The sequence below is a fragment of the Peromyscus leucopus genome, chromosome 8b (assembly GCF_004664715.2).
Source record: "Peromyscus leucopus breed LL Stock chromosome 8b, UCI_PerLeu_2.1, whole genome shotgun sequence".
In the NCBI taxonomy this organism is placed as follows: domain Eukaryota; kingdom Metazoa; phylum Chordata; class Mammalia; order Rodentia; family Cricetidae; genus Peromyscus; species Peromyscus leucopus.
Window position 1 is genome coordinate 69,331,890 of NC_051086.1, and position 16,011 is coordinate 69,347,900.

General features: G+C 52.4%; 1 protein-coding gene across 3 annotated transcripts in view; it reads left to right on the forward strand.

Annotated features, from left to right (window-relative positions):
- Positions 1–15,092, forward strand: part of Tbx4 (T-box transcription factor 4) — a 30,458-nt gene extending 15,366 nt beyond the window's left edge. For 2 of the 3 annotated variants that reach the window (XM_037201115.1, XM_028878195.2), the window contains 4 exons: positions 9,854–10,006; positions 10,677–10,765; positions 10,845–11,080; positions 12,965–15,092. In XM_037201115.1, coding sequence (XP_037057010.1) covers positions 9,854–10,006; positions 10,677–10,765; positions 10,845–11,080; positions 12,965–13,584 — 1,098 coding nt within the window. In that variant the 3' untranslated portion in view covers positions 13,585–15,092. The remainder of the gene's footprint in view (positions 1–9,853; positions 10,007–10,676; positions 10,766–10,844; positions 11,081–12,964) is intronic. The other variant, XM_028878196.2, reaches the window with a different exon arrangement.
- Positions 15,093–16,011: the final 919 nt, after the last annotated feature.

The following is a 16,011-nucleotide window of genomic DNA, read 5'->3' on the forward strand; positions in this document are numbered from 1 at the left end:
CAAATCCTGGCAGGGTCTGTGCCCACATGACTCCTGCTGGACCCTGTCTGCTTGGCTGGACTGAGGTTTCAGGCTTACAAGATGCGGGGGGGCTCTGATGCCAGCAGAGAGTGTAGAGACAGGACCCCCTAACTACACCTGCAGGCTCATACAGCCCTGGCAGGATGGGCTCGTCTGGAGCTTGGCGGGTGTGGTCTCCTTGGACAGCTGAAAGGATCTGGAGATTAAGGGTTTGGATGGGGTCCTGGGTGCCCCTGCTTGTTACCATGGCTCCCAGCTTCAAGGGTGCTTCCCAAGACACTCTCACTTCCCTGGCCCTACAGAAGGTGAGAGGAGAGGGTAGCTAGGCTTGGAAAGCCGGCTCTAATTTAGAAGCCGGAGAAAATACTGTTTTCTCAGCCCATCCTCCATCCTTGGTGGCTCTTCACATCCTGGAACCCTGCTGTGTTCTTAAGTTTGGCCAGTGGGGACTACCTTGCAGGGTTATAAGGTTGTGGGTACTCTGGCTGCACTGGCCCTGCCCATGTGGGGCTCATCTCTTTGGCAATAGAGATTTTACCTCAGCTTTCATCCCTGAGGGATGGGATGAAGGCATCTGTCTACCTTCTGTCTTGTACTCAGCACTTGGCATTTATTGCCCACCATACCCTGTACGTTGTTAGACCATGGAGGTCAATGTGTCTCAAGGGTGGAGAAGTAAAGAGGGCAGATACTTGGACTCACATCTCCTACTTTTTTCCCCTTTGAGACAGGGTTTCTCTGTGTAGTTTTTTGGTGCCTGTTCTGGATTTCCGCTCTGTAGACCAGGCTGGCCTCGAACTCACAGAGATCCGCCTGCCTCTGCCTCCCGAGTGCTGGCTGGAATTAAAGGCATGCGCTATCGCTATCCGGCTCATCTCCTCCTTCTTAGTCTCAGGCACTTGTAGCCCCTCAACTTGTCTTTCCGGACCCTGCACTCTGGCTGTCTTGTCTTTGGTATTGGTAGTGTCCCCGTGGAGGGAGCAGCCCGTGGCCATGTAGACAAGGACTGTGGTGCACACGTTCACGTCTTGGCCTTATCAGGGCAGAGCAGCCCTCTGGGACTCCAGCTTTCCACTCTTGACTTGTGCTAGAGGGAGTTGTAAGCTTGAAGGGAAAGGGGAGGAAGTTGCCCTTCTTGGCTCAGTCCAGGAACCTGGGAAAAAGCCATCCTGTGCTATGAATTTGCCTCAGACACGCCTCTCCTTCTGCATGACTCACCCGCACAAACCAGGAGCTTCCAGACCTGAAGGAATTTCCCCCAGCCCAGTGGACATGGGACTTACCACTGGGATTTTCAGAGCATCCGAGGTGCTCTAGAAGCTGCTACCCAATGGTGACCTTTCTTCATTCCGTCACCAAAGTGGCTGGAACCTCTCCGTGGGAAAGGACCAGCTTAGGGATGAGATGGGACTCTTCGTTCTTAGAGAAGGCCACAGCTAGTTCCAGTGGTGTGAATGACCCTGGGGTCCTCCACATGGGCTTAGGGGGCCCTAGTTTAGAGATCCTCCAAGCCAACCTACCCGTCTCCTCACTGTAGAAGTGGCCACCCGGCCATGTGTCTGCCACTGCATAAAAGCAAGAAGAGGGTTTTGAGTGTGGGAAGAGGACAGTAGCCATTTGGATTATCTGTTTTATTTAGGTTCTTTATATTCAGGACTTCTTCGTCCATGAATGCTCTTTTGAGTGTCTTCTCTCCCCAACTCCTCTTCTTCCCGCCGCCTCTTTTCTTTTCCTCCTCCTCATCTCCCTTTCCTCTCTTCCCATCCTCTTCCTCCTCCTCGGATGAGATGCAGGGCTTTGTAATATTTGGGTCCAGATATTGCTAGCAATCCATGGAGTCTGCTTAAGGGGCAAAGGAATTTATTAGAGAAGGAAATCTCATGATACAGAACAGAGGAATCATTGCAGGGTCCTGGAAGGCTGAGGCACAGTCCCACGCTGTTCTTTTGCCTGGTCTGTGTCTAGCATCCAAAACCACGAGTGAAGAGAGTGCTCTGTGTGTGTGTGTGTGTGTGTGTGTGTGTGTGTGTGTGTGTGTGTGTGCGTGCGCGCATCCCAGGTCTTAAGGGTCCCGATCGGCCACGCCCCAGGGGCATGGACTTTAAGGTCACAGGCAGGTGTAACGGTTACCTGCTACCTCACTAAGGGTGGTGCTTCAGGTCATAGCTAGAACAGCTACTCACTACATCTTTGTACATGGTGAGCAAGCCTCGCCTGCTCTCAGCCTGACATTTTTCTTAATTTTCTGGGGACCAGGAAAGGGGCTTAGGTATGAGGGTTTGAGCAGTCAGTCTTTCATGGCAGATGGAATCTAGAACAGGAACTTCTCAGACCACATGGCTAGATACTTCCAAAGTCATGGTTGAGTTCTGTCTGGAAAACCTGTGGAGTTAAAAAAAAAAAAAAAGCAACTTAAAAAAATATAATGTATGTTGGTGTTTTGCGTGCATGCCTGGTGCCAGACAAGGTCAGGAAAGGGCATTAAATCTCCTGGAACTGGTGTTACAAATCCTTGTAAGCTGCTATGTGGGTGCTGGGATTGAACCCAGGTCTTCTGGAAGAGCAGCAAGTGCTGTATTAATTGCTAAGCCATCTCTCCCGGCCTCAACTTGTGGGGCTTTGAAGCAAATGCCCGCGAGGAAATTTCTACTAAAAACCGTGGAGGAGGAGGCTCAGGAGGGCAGGGCAGGTGCAGCGTATGAACCTGGGTTTTGTTAGAGGAGGGCAGGCAGCAGGAACAGAAAGGATCATGGGAGTGAAAGTTCCACTCTGTCGTTCCGCAGCTGCGGACCGTCTATCATCTCTTGCTACTTCCTTCCTACCCCGCCCTTCCAGGAGGCCCCTGTGTTCGGTGGCCGTGTGATGGGGACAGGGTGTCCTCTCTCTCCTAGTCATCTAAGAGTCTAGCAATACTTGGGCTTCAAGAAGTCAAGTGCGGCTGAAGTGGATCCATAGTGGCTGGCACGGAGGTCTTTTCTGCCAGCCTGGAGGCAGGAAAGAGAGATGTGCAGTAGGCTGTGCATACTATGTGTGTAGGGGGATGGCTGCCAGCATCTGTACCAGGCCTTCCAGCTGGCTGAGGAGAAAGAAAGGGCCATCTCACAGGGCGAATCTGCCTGGGAAAGACTGGGTTAGCCCTCATCGAAGTCTCTTTCTTTCTTTTTGACTTTTTTGTTTGTTTTGAGACAAAGTTTCTCTGTGTAGCCCTGGCTGTCCTGGAACTTGCTCTGTAGACTAGGTTGGCCCCGTGCTTACAGAGATTCATCTGAATTTCTTAACAAGACATAGGACACTCCGGAGGTGGGGGGGGGCATCAATAATGTAATCAATAATGTAATAATCCCCCTCCCCAGCATCCCAGTGACCTACCAGTGTACAGTTCCATCCAAGTTCACCCTGAGGAACAGTGAGTTTACTGGTGTACTCACAGAGCGTGAGATGTGGGGTTACTGACAGAGTGTGGGTGCGTCCCCCACAAGAGGCTCCGCTGGAAAGTCTTTACCTAATGTGGGTAATGGCTTCCCCGTTTGCTGCAAGGTGGTGCCTCTTCCGCCAGCCTCTCCCTTGAGGCCACATGCACGAGGGCAGAATTGCACACAGCTGGCTGGGGGACGCTTACTCTGGTGAGGGTCCCAGGACCCAGCAGTCACCAACAGCTGGCATCTTTTGCAAGTGGGCACAGCTGAGCTCATGAAGATGGTGGCAGTTTGGCTCAGAGGGCAGCCTTGTGCAACACTGTTCCTGCCTGACATCCACGCCACCCTGGGTATGGGTGATTTTCCTGTCCCATTGACCCTTTTTCATTCCTTATCCGTGGTTCTGAGTTCAAAGCACAGGTTGTCTGTGTGCTCAGAGCATGCGCACCTTTTCACCCCTGTACTTAGAAAGTTGTATCTCGGGACTTGTTTGTATCTCTACAGTTGATTTTTGAATCGGAAGTACGGTCACATGGATTTAAAAATGAGTCACCAAGGAGACTGGGGAGACGGCTCAATTGGTTCCCATCAGCCTGAGGGCAGCGCTCACTGTGAAAAAGCCCTGCACAGTGGCGTGCGTCAGCCCCAGTGCTATGGGTGTGGGGACAGGTGAACCCCTGGAGCTCACGGCCTCATTAATCAGATGAATGAACTCTAGATTCTAGAGCCTGTCTCAAAAAGTTAGTTGGGGATCACCCGAGGACGACACTGGATGTTGACCTCTGGTCTCCAAGTGCACACGTGTGCATACACACACACACAGCACAACACATACACACACACACACACACACACACAGCACAACACATACAAAATTCGTCACTGAATAGATAAGTGTTTTTGCTGTGATGTGGTCGGCCACCGTGACTACCTTGAGCATTATTTGACACATACAGGCGGAATAGGGCTACGATAGCAACACCTTGTGAACTTTGCTCTGAGAAGAACGGATCCTGGCGAGCCTTCCATTCAGAGAGAGCTTCCTCTGGCGCAGCTGCATTCCATTTTTCTGTTCCATGAACCACGTTGTTTTGTTACCAGGTGCTTCGGTGTTTTATTTATTTTTTTGAGGCATGATAGCCCAGGCTAGTTTTGAACCTGTGATCCTTCTGCCTTAGTTTCCCAAGTGCTAGAATTACAGGTGTTGGCACCAGCCCAGGCTGTCTTTCACTTTTTGTTTTCTGAGGTAGGGTCTCAGGGCTTTTGACACGGGTACTGGGCATCAGACCTGGGTCCTCATGGTTGTACCGACGGAGCCGTTCCTGACGGCTTGATAGGGGATCGATAGGTACCAACTCTAGTTTTAATTCACGCCTCCTTCCCTTCTCCTCGGGCATCTTTTACACAGATCTCCTTTTCTGTGAACTCTTGTGATTCTTCCTCCACTTTCCTCTCAATTTTCGAGCTCATCAATTTTCGGAGCTTTTATAAATGGAAGATTTAGGTCCTGCCTAACGCCTCTGCCAGTTCGTCACTCGATCCGGTCCCCGAGTGGTAGTGGTTTTCCCTGGCAGTCGTTTTTGATTGAATTTATCCTTTCTTCCTTTATAGGTTCTGGAAAGGCCTCAGTCATTTCTTCTTTATGAGGGAAGTTTCCTTCAGTACTTTTTAGAATCTTTCTGTGTAGCACAGGTTGGCCTTAAACTTAGGATCCTTTGGCCTTGGCTCCCCGAGTGCTTTGGGGGCCTGCTGTATCCACTGTGTGGGCTCTCCTGATCAGACTCCAGCGGTCAGGCTTGGCAGCAGAGGTCTTTAACCACTGAGCCATCTTGCCAGCTCTGGATTTAGTTTTTAAGTATAAAATAGGGATCCTTTTAGAAGTATGCTAGCATTTGATGGGAGGTGTCAATCCCAACTTTTCTGCCTTTGGAGAAAGCTACCCGGCTGCTCCGGCATCAGCAGAGGAGGGTCCTCTTTCCCTGGGTAGGATGTCTTCGGCCCTCTTGGTCCCCATAAGAATTTGTTTATTCATGTGCCAGTTGCCTTAACTGCTGAGACATTTAGTGTTTGGCAGGCTTGTCCCTTGGCTCTGTTCTTTTTTTTTTTGAGTTTTCTTGGTGAGTTGTGTGTGTGTTTTTCATATGAACTGTAAGATCAGCATGTGGAGCTGGAAAAGAAGCTTACATTTCTACTTAATTCCTTTAAATGACACACTAGCGTTGGGAAGATTGTGAGGAATGCCCTTTTCTCAGCTGGAGTGCCCTCCTTGTCCTCTGGAGAGCGTTCCGGTGCCCTCCCTAAGGGTCCACACGTTCTCAGGAGGCGTCATTTCAGGTGCCGCCCTTGTGAATGCAGACTCTTCCACCATATTTTCTCACCGCTTGATTCTTGATTATGTCTGGCAAGCCAGTGGGGATAGATCTATGTCTGCCTTCCCTCTTTGTCACCGTTTCCTGATTGAGAGTATGCCAACCCCCCCCCCCCCCCCAACAACCCATGCCTCAGGAGCTCCAGAAACCTCCAGATTCCTGAGCAGGCCACGCCTCCACAGCTAGGTAAAAGGAAGTGCAGCTTAAGAGTTAGGCCAGATTCTGCCTCAGCCTCAGACTGCTGTCTGAGGTTGTCCAAATGTCTTCTGACACTCAGCCCATGGTGGCCGTGATGTTGACCCTGTAGAGACACTGTGGAGATTAATTGTGACATATGTAAACTACCTAGCCCAGGGCCTGGCACGGAGGCTGCGTCCTCCCGGCCCTTGACTGCCGTTGCTGTGAGAGAAGGCAAAAAACGGTTCCTGGGTGTGTGTGAGAACCCCAGATTGCCGCCCTGGGAGTGAGACCCAAGGCTCCTCAGGCAAAGCTCGAATGAGCTGAAGGTCTGCCCGAGTCCTTTCAGTTTTCTCTCTTCCATCCTCCTATTTCTCTTCCCTTTCTTTTCTGACAAATATTTCATTCCACAGCCTAGGCTGGCATTGATCTCTTGGGGTCCCTCTTACCTCAGCCTCCCAAGTCCTGGGATCACTACATCCGCTCTCCTGCAGATCCTATCCGTGTCCTAATCTGGGCAGGGTGGAGGACGTAATCTTAGTAAGCACATGATGCTGGGTAAATCCGGTTTTCTGTGTGACAGAGTGTACGTCAGCCTGCTGTTGTGTGGCTGGTATCCGAACAGATGCGTTGGGGTCCATGTCCCTGACAGTGTCTAGCAGACACCTTGTTAGTCATGAAGTCCATCTAGAGCAGGTTGTACTTTTTCCAAGGCCATCTGGAACCTGCTGGGCCGCCTGTCTTCATCCAGCTGTGTGTCCTTGGGCGAGTCATGTTCCCACTCCAGGCCTTCTGTTCCTCGTTGTAAATCTAGGGGGCTGGCTAGAGCACCCTCTGCACCCCATCCTTCCAGGCTCTCAAGTTCTTGGATTCTAATGGGGGTAAACGTAGACCTACCTCAGTGGCCAAGCATGTCGTGGTGAGCTCGCTTCTGAGATGGCTGTTGGACGCTATTGCAGTTGTTAAAATAGAACAGGCCTCTGAATTGTAGCCAGAACATAATGAATCCCATTTCTGTGGAACAATGGTGATGACGGGACTAGTCATGTATGTAGTAGGGTGGTTGACGTGGCTAGCCCGTTTGGCCCGGTACCATCCTACAACAGCTATGAAAGTAAGACTCTGGTAAATGAGTTGAACATGGCGCCTGAGGAGCTTCTGGCGGACCAGGTGTGTGTGTGCGTCCCTCAGTTGCTTTTGGATTCTCTCAGGCTGGCAGGACTGGCATTCAGATTTCCAGGTGCACTGCTTTGATGGGTGGGGTCCTCCCACAGGTTCCAGCCGGTTAGGGGCTTGGAGGGTGTTTGGGACCACCTGCTTGAGGGCTCTCCTCTGACAGATGGGGACCCTAGTGTCTGGAGAAGAGCTTGCTCAGGACTTAGAGCTGGTGGAGAGACAACAGGCAGGCTTCTCTGGGCCAAGGTTGTACCCTCTGGTGTGGTGTTCTCAACCTCCTAATGCTGTGACTCCTTAATACAGTTCATGTTGTGATGACCCCCAACCATACACTTATTTTGTTGGTACTTCATGACCGTAATCTTGCTACTGTTATGAATCATAACATGTAAATATCTGTGTTTTCTGGTGGTCTTAGGTGACCCCTATGAAAGGGTCATTCGACCCCCAATGCTCTAGTGGACCCTACCTGCCTCTGCAGGTCCAGCAGTTTCTGTTCTCTGGAAGGTGTGTTTGGCTGGCTAAGGCCCCCTACCCAAGTCATCAGGAACACTGTCTTCTAGGCTAAAGTGGTGGCCTTCTGAACATAGGACCTTTATGGACCTGGTGGGAGTGGCCGTGGGAGGAGGGAAAAGGGAGGGCCTGTACTCAGGGATGCTTTGTGGCTGCTGCAGAATGTCCCTAAGGCTTGGGCACAATGGCTGTGGTTTGGGGTTCTGTCTGGTCTGCCTTTGTGATGCCAGCCTAGGGGAGCCAGAGAGACTGGGGGAGCAGCAGCATGTGAGGGCCCGTAGAGAGACTGTATTGTATACATGTTCATTTCCACATTCTGACTGGAACAAAAATGCCAGGATTAACTTGTCTCTGGTGAGGAACGTAAAATCCAGAGGTTTGTAGGCCTGGGTCGGCCGGCTCTGCACTCACTCGGCCCAGAAGGCTGAGGTGCAAAAGACCAAAGGATAGGGTCCTTTCTCTGGGGGAGTTTACTTTGTGGGGTTGGGAGCTGAGCCCCCAGTTCCAGCCCTGGGTGAATTTGTAGTTTGAAGAGTCAAGAATTAAGTGTGGGCAAGTCAGAGTGAGAAGCTTCAGATCTGGGAGGTTCGGCACAGGCCCTGGGTCCTTGCAGAAGGGAGAGGAGACAGGATTAGACAGGGAATGTGGCAGGGACGCCGTGCTGAGGTGGGGACCCAGCGCTCCTGGAGGTGCCCAGGTTGCCAGGAAGCCACTTGCTGGCTTCCGGGAACAGAGGCCCTTCGTGAGTACCCATGCCTTGACAACTTGTACAGGGTAACAGAATCCCTTCCAGAATCCTGAGGTGCTTTGTAAGGCCCAGCTCTACCGTATCAGGACATGCCTGGTTGCTAGGAAAGGAGGTGCTCTTCCGCCTCGTTTGGAGTTGGGCAGTAGTCCAAGGCTACCAGGGAGCTCTGCACTTACCCCCAAGAGAGTAATGGCTGGTGGATAAGACAGAAAGGCTGACCAGAGCCACCTAGGTAAACTTCAGAGCCTAGGGCAGACAAATGCCCACAGCTAGTCCCTGGCCTGCACCAGCCCTCCAGAGACAGGATGAGTATGGAACCTTCTGGGACTCAGAATTCAGCAAGGCTTTCCAGGAAAGAGCCCAACTCTGGGCTTTTTCTCTTGGCACTGTGGCCACCCAAGGGTTAAATAGTTCTTTCCACAGAGGTAGCAGCAAGCCCAGCCTGGAAGGGGGCACCCCCCAGGCAGAGGAAAGCCTTTGGAAGGGAGGAGGAGCTGAGGGCCAGCGGCTGAGATAGAAAGCAAAGGGTTAACAGATGGAGCAGTGCTGATAAAATGCCCCAAATTCCTGGTCCTGCCTCCAAGGGGAGGACGTCTGGCAAATGTCAACGATAAAAAATGCATTTTAATGGCACCTGATGTAGCCGCTACCGTGGGGGCACAGCCAGATGAAGCCGATTTGGGGCAGTTAACTACTGTGTGTCTCTGCCTGGGCTCTTCCCTAAGCTTCAGTCAGCTAGGTTGACCTCTGTCCCCAAGCCTCGTCCCCTGCTCTTGGGTGCTCAAGGTCCCCTGCAGGCCCCTGCAGGCCCAGGCAGGAGTTCAGGAGCAGTGCTTTCACGGGCTGAGTCTCCTCAGGCTAGGAACTGCCTTGAGCAGCTTGGAGGGCAGCAAGCAGCTCCTCTCCCATCATGCTGTGCCGCAAGCCAGAGCAGGACCTCTTCAGCGGCTTCTCCCCTCTTTCCTGTCCTGCAAACACTTGCCATAGTGTTGACGGATGTGAGAGGTGGTGGCTGAGCATGTACAAGGGGCAGTCCCAGGAAAGGCAGGGCACCTGTAGTGAGGGGAGGGAGTAGGCTGTGTACTAGGATCTCACAGATGAGGTCCAGAGAAGGTGAGGGACGTAAGGCCAGTGAGTCAGCAGCTCCCTGGACTTTTGCCTGCAGCTCAGACAAGTCATTCAGCTCTACAGACCTCCCCTAGGCTCTTGATGGTCCCAGTGAAACAATCCCACACCACAAAAGCTGGGCTAAGGTGCTCCTAGAACAGAGAGGCTGGGCGAGGATGGGAGGATGGCGTCGGGAACCCAGTTTTTTTACTCAGGAGCTTTGAGATATTTCTGGGTTCAAGCCTGGGTCCTAGGCTCTCAGGAACAGGCTAGCCAGGGCCCAGGGGGTGGGGCCCGGGACTCAGATCAAGACCTTTCTCTCACAGATCATCCTCAACTCCATGCATAAGTACCAGCCGCGGCTGCACATCGTTAAGGCCGATGAGAACAATGCTTTTGGCTCAAAGAACACAGCCTTTTGCACCCACGTGTTCCCAGAGACCGCCTTCATCTCCGTGACCTCCTACCAGAACCACAAGGTATAATAACCACAACCCGCACTGAAACACCATCCAACCTGCCTGCTGCCCCTGAGGTGAAGTGAGCTGATGCCAACCAACCCCAGGCAGGGCACGTGGAGTGATGGATAGAAAAGCAGAGTGGGACAGACAGACAGTGAGATTGCCATCCCGGGAAGCAGAGCCCTGGAGAGAGCAGAGCCATGGCCAGCAACTGAAAACTAGAGGCATGGAGTCTGCCTTGGGGCTTGAGGGCTGGACTCTTTTCTCTTAGTGTCTTCCTGTAGGTGTAGTTCTGGGCTAGCAGGGAGAGGAACCTGGGTCCTGTCAGCTAGCTGGCTGGCATGTGCCAATCACCTCCCCATCCCTTTCCCCTGGTCATAGGCTGAGGTGGATTTCAGAAGGGTGGCCGAGTCAGATTCGCAGTCACGCAGGAAGCTGTCACAGGATCAGGAGAAAGTGCCATCAGGACGGAAGCAAATAGAGTAGAGAGCCTGGGTCAGGCTCCCGGTGAGCAGCCAGGTCAAGGAAGACCCAGCTGGTCCTGGACCCTGAGCTATCTTAGGCTGGGGTTCAGCTTCTCCAGGCCACACCTAGGTTCTCGCTGGGCCTGAGTTGGGGGGGGAAGGAGGGCTACCAAGCCAGCCTGTCCTCTCTCCTCCCAGCGACTCTGTGTGTCCTTTCCTGACAGATTACACAGCTGAAAATTGAGAACAACCCTTTTGCCAAGGGATTCCGGGGCAGTGACGACAGTGACCTGCGAGTGGCCCGGTTGCAGAGGTGGGGCTGCCCTGGCCAGGGGTGGGACGGGAAGACCCAGGAACCCTAAAGCATCTTCACTCTCTCCCTGCTCCTCCAGCAAGGAGTACCCAGTGATCTCGAAAAGCATCATGAGGCAGAGGCTCGTCCCCAGCCAGCTCTCGGCGAAGCCCGACGTCAGCCCCCTGCACAGCGCACACCAGGCGCTGCAGCACTACCAGTATGAGAACGGGGCCCACGTGCAGTTTGCCGCTGCAGAGCCCCAGGACCTGCCCCTCAACACCTTCCCCACGCAAAGGGACTCCAGCCTCTTCTACCACTGCCTGAAGCGCAGAGGTAGGGTTCCGGGAAGAGGCTGAGGGCTGGGCCGGGACAGAGCAGCCACCTTTCCACATGCCGGCCCGTGGGTCCTCACTCTTGTGTGGCCTTGGGAATCCTCAGACAGTTCTTGGTGTTCCAAGTGTGCTGGCCGGAGCCCCAGGTGTTGGTCTGGGAGCCTCGATGGGGTTCCTCCTGCTTGGCTCTGCCTAGAAGGAAGCGGAAGCTGGATTGTTGGTAGTCTCAGCCACAGAGCAGGGAGGACCCGTGGTTCTGGGTCTGGTGTTCTCCATCCAGCCCTTAAGGATGCACCCAGGCGTCCTGGGCACTGAAATGAGTGACTGGGCACTTGCCTTCCGTATAACACTGGCTTGGAAACCAGCAGGTCGAGACAGAGTCAGCGGTGACTAGTGGTACCTTGCTTGCTAGGGAACCTTTGTAGGTCCCCAAAATTCTCTTGGGAGTGAGTCTGGGGACTTTTGCTTATAATCTAGAACATTCTGTCAGCCCATTCCCGGAGATGAGCCTGGCAGAATGCCAAGTGTCCTAGATGCAAGTCCCATTATAATCCAGCCCCCCTGGAGGCCAGAAGAGTGGCCTTTGGGTCATTTTAAAAAGGTGGGTTTTTCATGTTATTATATAATAGTCAAATTTTAGTATCCATAAATAAAGCTTTGTTGGAGCTCAACCATACCTGTATTTGGTCTACAGTTGCTTTCATAGGTCAGCAACAAAACTGATAATTGTGGTACATACTGATGGCCTTAAAGCCTATACCAACTGTCTGGTCCTTTGCTCCTTCCTGACCCAGAGTGACTGGGTCATCTGCCAATCACAGGAATTTAGTGCCGGGGAAGGAGTGGGAGAAGGATTTGTAAGTATCCCTGGGCAGCCAGGCATTAGTCTGCAGAGGGGCCAGGAGCTAGCTCCACCCCTCTTCCTCCAGGCTGCCCAGCTCTCTATCCATGGCTCCCAGCATGGATCCCTAGAGAAGAAAGCACAGGACAGAGGTCGAGATCAGCCACAGGGAAGTGCTCCTAAATTTGTTGAGAGGGCTGCTGCCCTAGCCCTCAAGCCTCAGTTATCCCTCGATCCCAGATCCCAGGGGAAGACATATTACTCCAGAGGGTTGATCCCACACAGTGGGGGGTGTTGGAAGATGCAGAAATGTGGTTTGTGGCTGGCTGATGGCATCTTTCCAGAGGCTATCAAAGTAGCCTGAACGTTCAGCCTTTTCTCTTGTCACTGGGGCAGCTGCTTCGAAGAGACTGTTAGGTTGGGATTGGCGGGACAGCGGCGGCTGTGTCTTCTTTGAACACAGTAGGGTTAAACTAGTCTTCTCAAGACAGCGAAAAGTTGCCTACAAGCCTTCTGGCCCACTGCCTCCTTCCTGAGGCTCTCCGCGGGCACTGAGGGTTGAGGCAGTAACATCATGGCCTTAATTTGCTGGCTAGTTCTGACAGATGTGGTCTCTGGGCCTGGTTCGGCCTGGCAGTTGCCTTCACTTTCCTGGGCCAAGGCTGGGCTAGCCCGAGAATGCCAGTGTGCACAAGGGCCTCTTAGCATCCCGAGAGTCAGGCTGGCAAAGGATCAGAGCTCTGTGTTGCCCGATGCAGCGCATCCCTCCGTGTCCAGTGATGTGGTATCCCCCGTGGCCTTTGACGAGGGTCCATAATCTGACTGCTTCTTGGCCATTGCCACCTTATAAAAGCTGCAGCTGATGTAAACGGTTCCGGGAGTACCAGACAACATGGGTTCAGGGCGGGTGCTGAGTGAAAAGGGCAGGCTGTCCTGGCATGCGGGGGTGGGGGGTGGGGGAGGGTGGTGGTGGTGGGGTGGCTGGGTGCACCAGGCCCTGGGCTGCGGGGAACGCCCCTTCCTGAGCGCTTCTTTGTCTTCCAGCAGACAGTGCCCGCCACCTGGACTTACCCTGCAAACGATCCTATCTCGAGACTCCCTCTTCGGTGGGGGACGATCACTACTTCCGTTCTCCCCCTCCCTACGACCAGCAGATGCTGAGTCCTTCCTACTGCAGTGAGGTGACCCCCAGAGAGGCCTGTATGTACTCGAGCTCGGGGCCTGAGATTGCGGGGGTGTCTGCCGTGGACGACTTGGCCCCACCTCCGCTGAGCTGTAACATGTGGACATCGGTCTCGCCGTATACCAGCTACAGCGTTCAGACCATGGAGACTGTGCCTTACCAGCCCTTCCCCACCCATTTCACCACCACCACGATGATGCCTCGGCTGCCCACCATCTCGGCCCAGAGCGCCCAGCCACCAGGAAATGCCCACTTCAGCGTGTATAATCAGCTGTCCCAGTCTCAGGCCCGAGAGCGGGGGCCCTCCGCTTCCTTCCCCAGAGAGCGTGGCCTCCCCACAGTGTGTGAGAGGAAGCCGCCCTCACCGCACCTGAACGCTGCCAACGAGTTCCTCTACTCGCAGGGCTTTTCCTTGACCCGAGAGTCCTCCTTACAGTATCATTCAGGAGTGGGAACTGTGGAGAACTGGACCGATGGGTGATGTGACTGCTGGATTCTTGACAGCCCCAGGACCATGTCAATCCAGTATTAACTAACCTCTGTGGGTGGCCGGCACTGCCAAGAGACATGGAAAGGTATTTCAGAAGGGGTGTGTGTGTGTGTGTGTGTGTGTGTGTGTGTGTGTGTGTGTGTATGTGTGCATGCATGCATGCATGTGCATGCTTGTGCTTCTACAAGCCTGTATGTGATTGGAGAACATCTGTCTTCTGACATGCAGCTAAGGCCAAAACAAGAAAAAAAAAATACAATTATCTAAGAAGTAATTTTGGTTTCAGGAGCCAAGCCCACTCTTCAAGCCCACTGCTACCTGGCATCTCTTGACATGCCCTGGGTGGGACAGAAGTGGAGGGCTCGTGAGTTATCCAGAGGTTTCTGAACTATACTCTGATTTTACTCAGGGGCCGGCTGAGGCCTCTGGCACAGGGAGGGCCTTTCTTTGCTGGGATTGGGGGTATCTGTGCTTACTTAGGGTTCTTGGCCTTCCACCTGTTGAGGGGAGCCGCCCGACACTCTTGGGAACAGGAGTACCCCCCTCCTTTGGCTTCTGGAGATTGTATGAGACTACCTGAGCCTTAGAGAGCGAGCTGTGAGTGGAGTTGGCCATGCATCAGCCTGGACGTGGAGTCCTGAAACTCCAGGGTCTGAGGCATGACTTTCAGAAAGGGTCATGGGCCAAACGTCACCTCACGGTGCTTGCTTTTCCTTCGAGAGGAGGGAACATGCCACCAGTAGTTATCTCTGTAATCAAGTTTCATCATCATAAAGTCCAGAGCCCCTCCCCCAGTCACAGCCTGCGGCCTCTCAGATCCATCTGCATCCTGTGATGGGCAGTCAGACACACCTTACCTGGCAACATCCTGTGGAGGTCTCATCAGAACTGATGTTACACATCTGCTAGGCCCATTCTGCCCCCAGGAAATCTGCATCCCTGGAGCAAGGAAGCCGGCAGAAGGACACGGACAGCTCAGAAAAAGTACGTCAGCGTTCCAGCTCAGAGGAGCAGAGAATTCTTTCAGAACGGGCAATGAGGAGAGCACGTACTCAGTCCATTAGCATTGAATGTCACCGGAATGGCAGGGTGGCTGGTGTGAACTCTAAATCAGGATTTGGAAATCACTACACTCTTTGCATGCTGAATAGCTATTTATATATTATATAAATAAATATATAAATAAATATATCTATATCTCACAAATGCGGGCCACACGTCAGATTCAGCTTTGCTTTTTTACAAATAGACTTACTGAAAAAGGATGCTGGAGGGAGTATTTGGAAAGACATCTATTTAAATTTTTATTACATTTGATGTTATCTAAGAATGGTTTAGATTATATATAAATATATAATTATAAATGCACACACTACAGATAAAGCTTTATTAGAAAACACATTAGCTGACAGGTGATATGAAACTTCCAAGTGTTTTGGTATATAGCATGGACATTTTATTTTGCATATTGGAACATAAAGCCATCTTACAACTGTGAAGTGTGTGTGTGTGTCCTTTATTAATGTCTTGCCACTGCTTGGCAGTGGTGTCTGCCTCCGCCTTTCCATTCTTTTTTTGTTTCTTCAAGTGTCTGGTGGGGCCCTCAGTGCCCCTAAGCATTTGTACGCACCATGGGCCCTCGGAGTGAAGGAAGTTCCAAGTCCCTTCAATCTCATGTTACTCCCTAGGTTATGGGGCTACGTTCCAGGGCTCACAAAGACCCAAGAAGGACCAAGCGGGCAGGCAGTGAGGATCTCCTCTCTCTTAGCAGTTAGCACAACCCCGCACACTGGGGAGGAAGAGACTCCTTCGTGGTATTTGTGCAGTTACTTCAGAAAAGTAACTCCAGAACAGGTTTGAACCAGAGTCTGGGGGTTTCTGGAGCAGCTGGCAGAGTGAGTCTGTCAGCTGCCTTCATCCTAGTGGGTGTGAAGCAAGACCCTGGCCTCAAGATAGACAGTTTTGGGGAGATGAAATCCAGCCTGGGCTTCTCTCATTAGGTGAAGAAAAGTGGTTAGAGGAAATGGACCCACAACCCTCACCCTCACAGCTTATCCATCCCCTAAGATATTTTCTCCATCACCATGGTCTCCATTTAAGATGGTCTCGAAACCCAGGAGAAAGAGGCGAGTGTGGTAATGCTTTTAAAGCCTCTTCCTCAGGACCAAGATCTACTCAGGAACTTGTCTGGGCTCTTCCTTGTAGCTCTACAGGCCCCTCTGACTGAGCAGCTTCCTACTGCCTTACCTGTTGGTGGCCACCAGTCACAGAGAAAACCTTGATTTAGCTCAGGCACAGGGAAGGTGGCTTTTAACTCTCAAGTGCCCTGCTCATTCCTTTCCAAAGACAGTACCCTATCCAGGACACTCCTCACCTGGAACTCAGAGGGCTGGGTGTATGTTCCTCAAATCTCTCCAG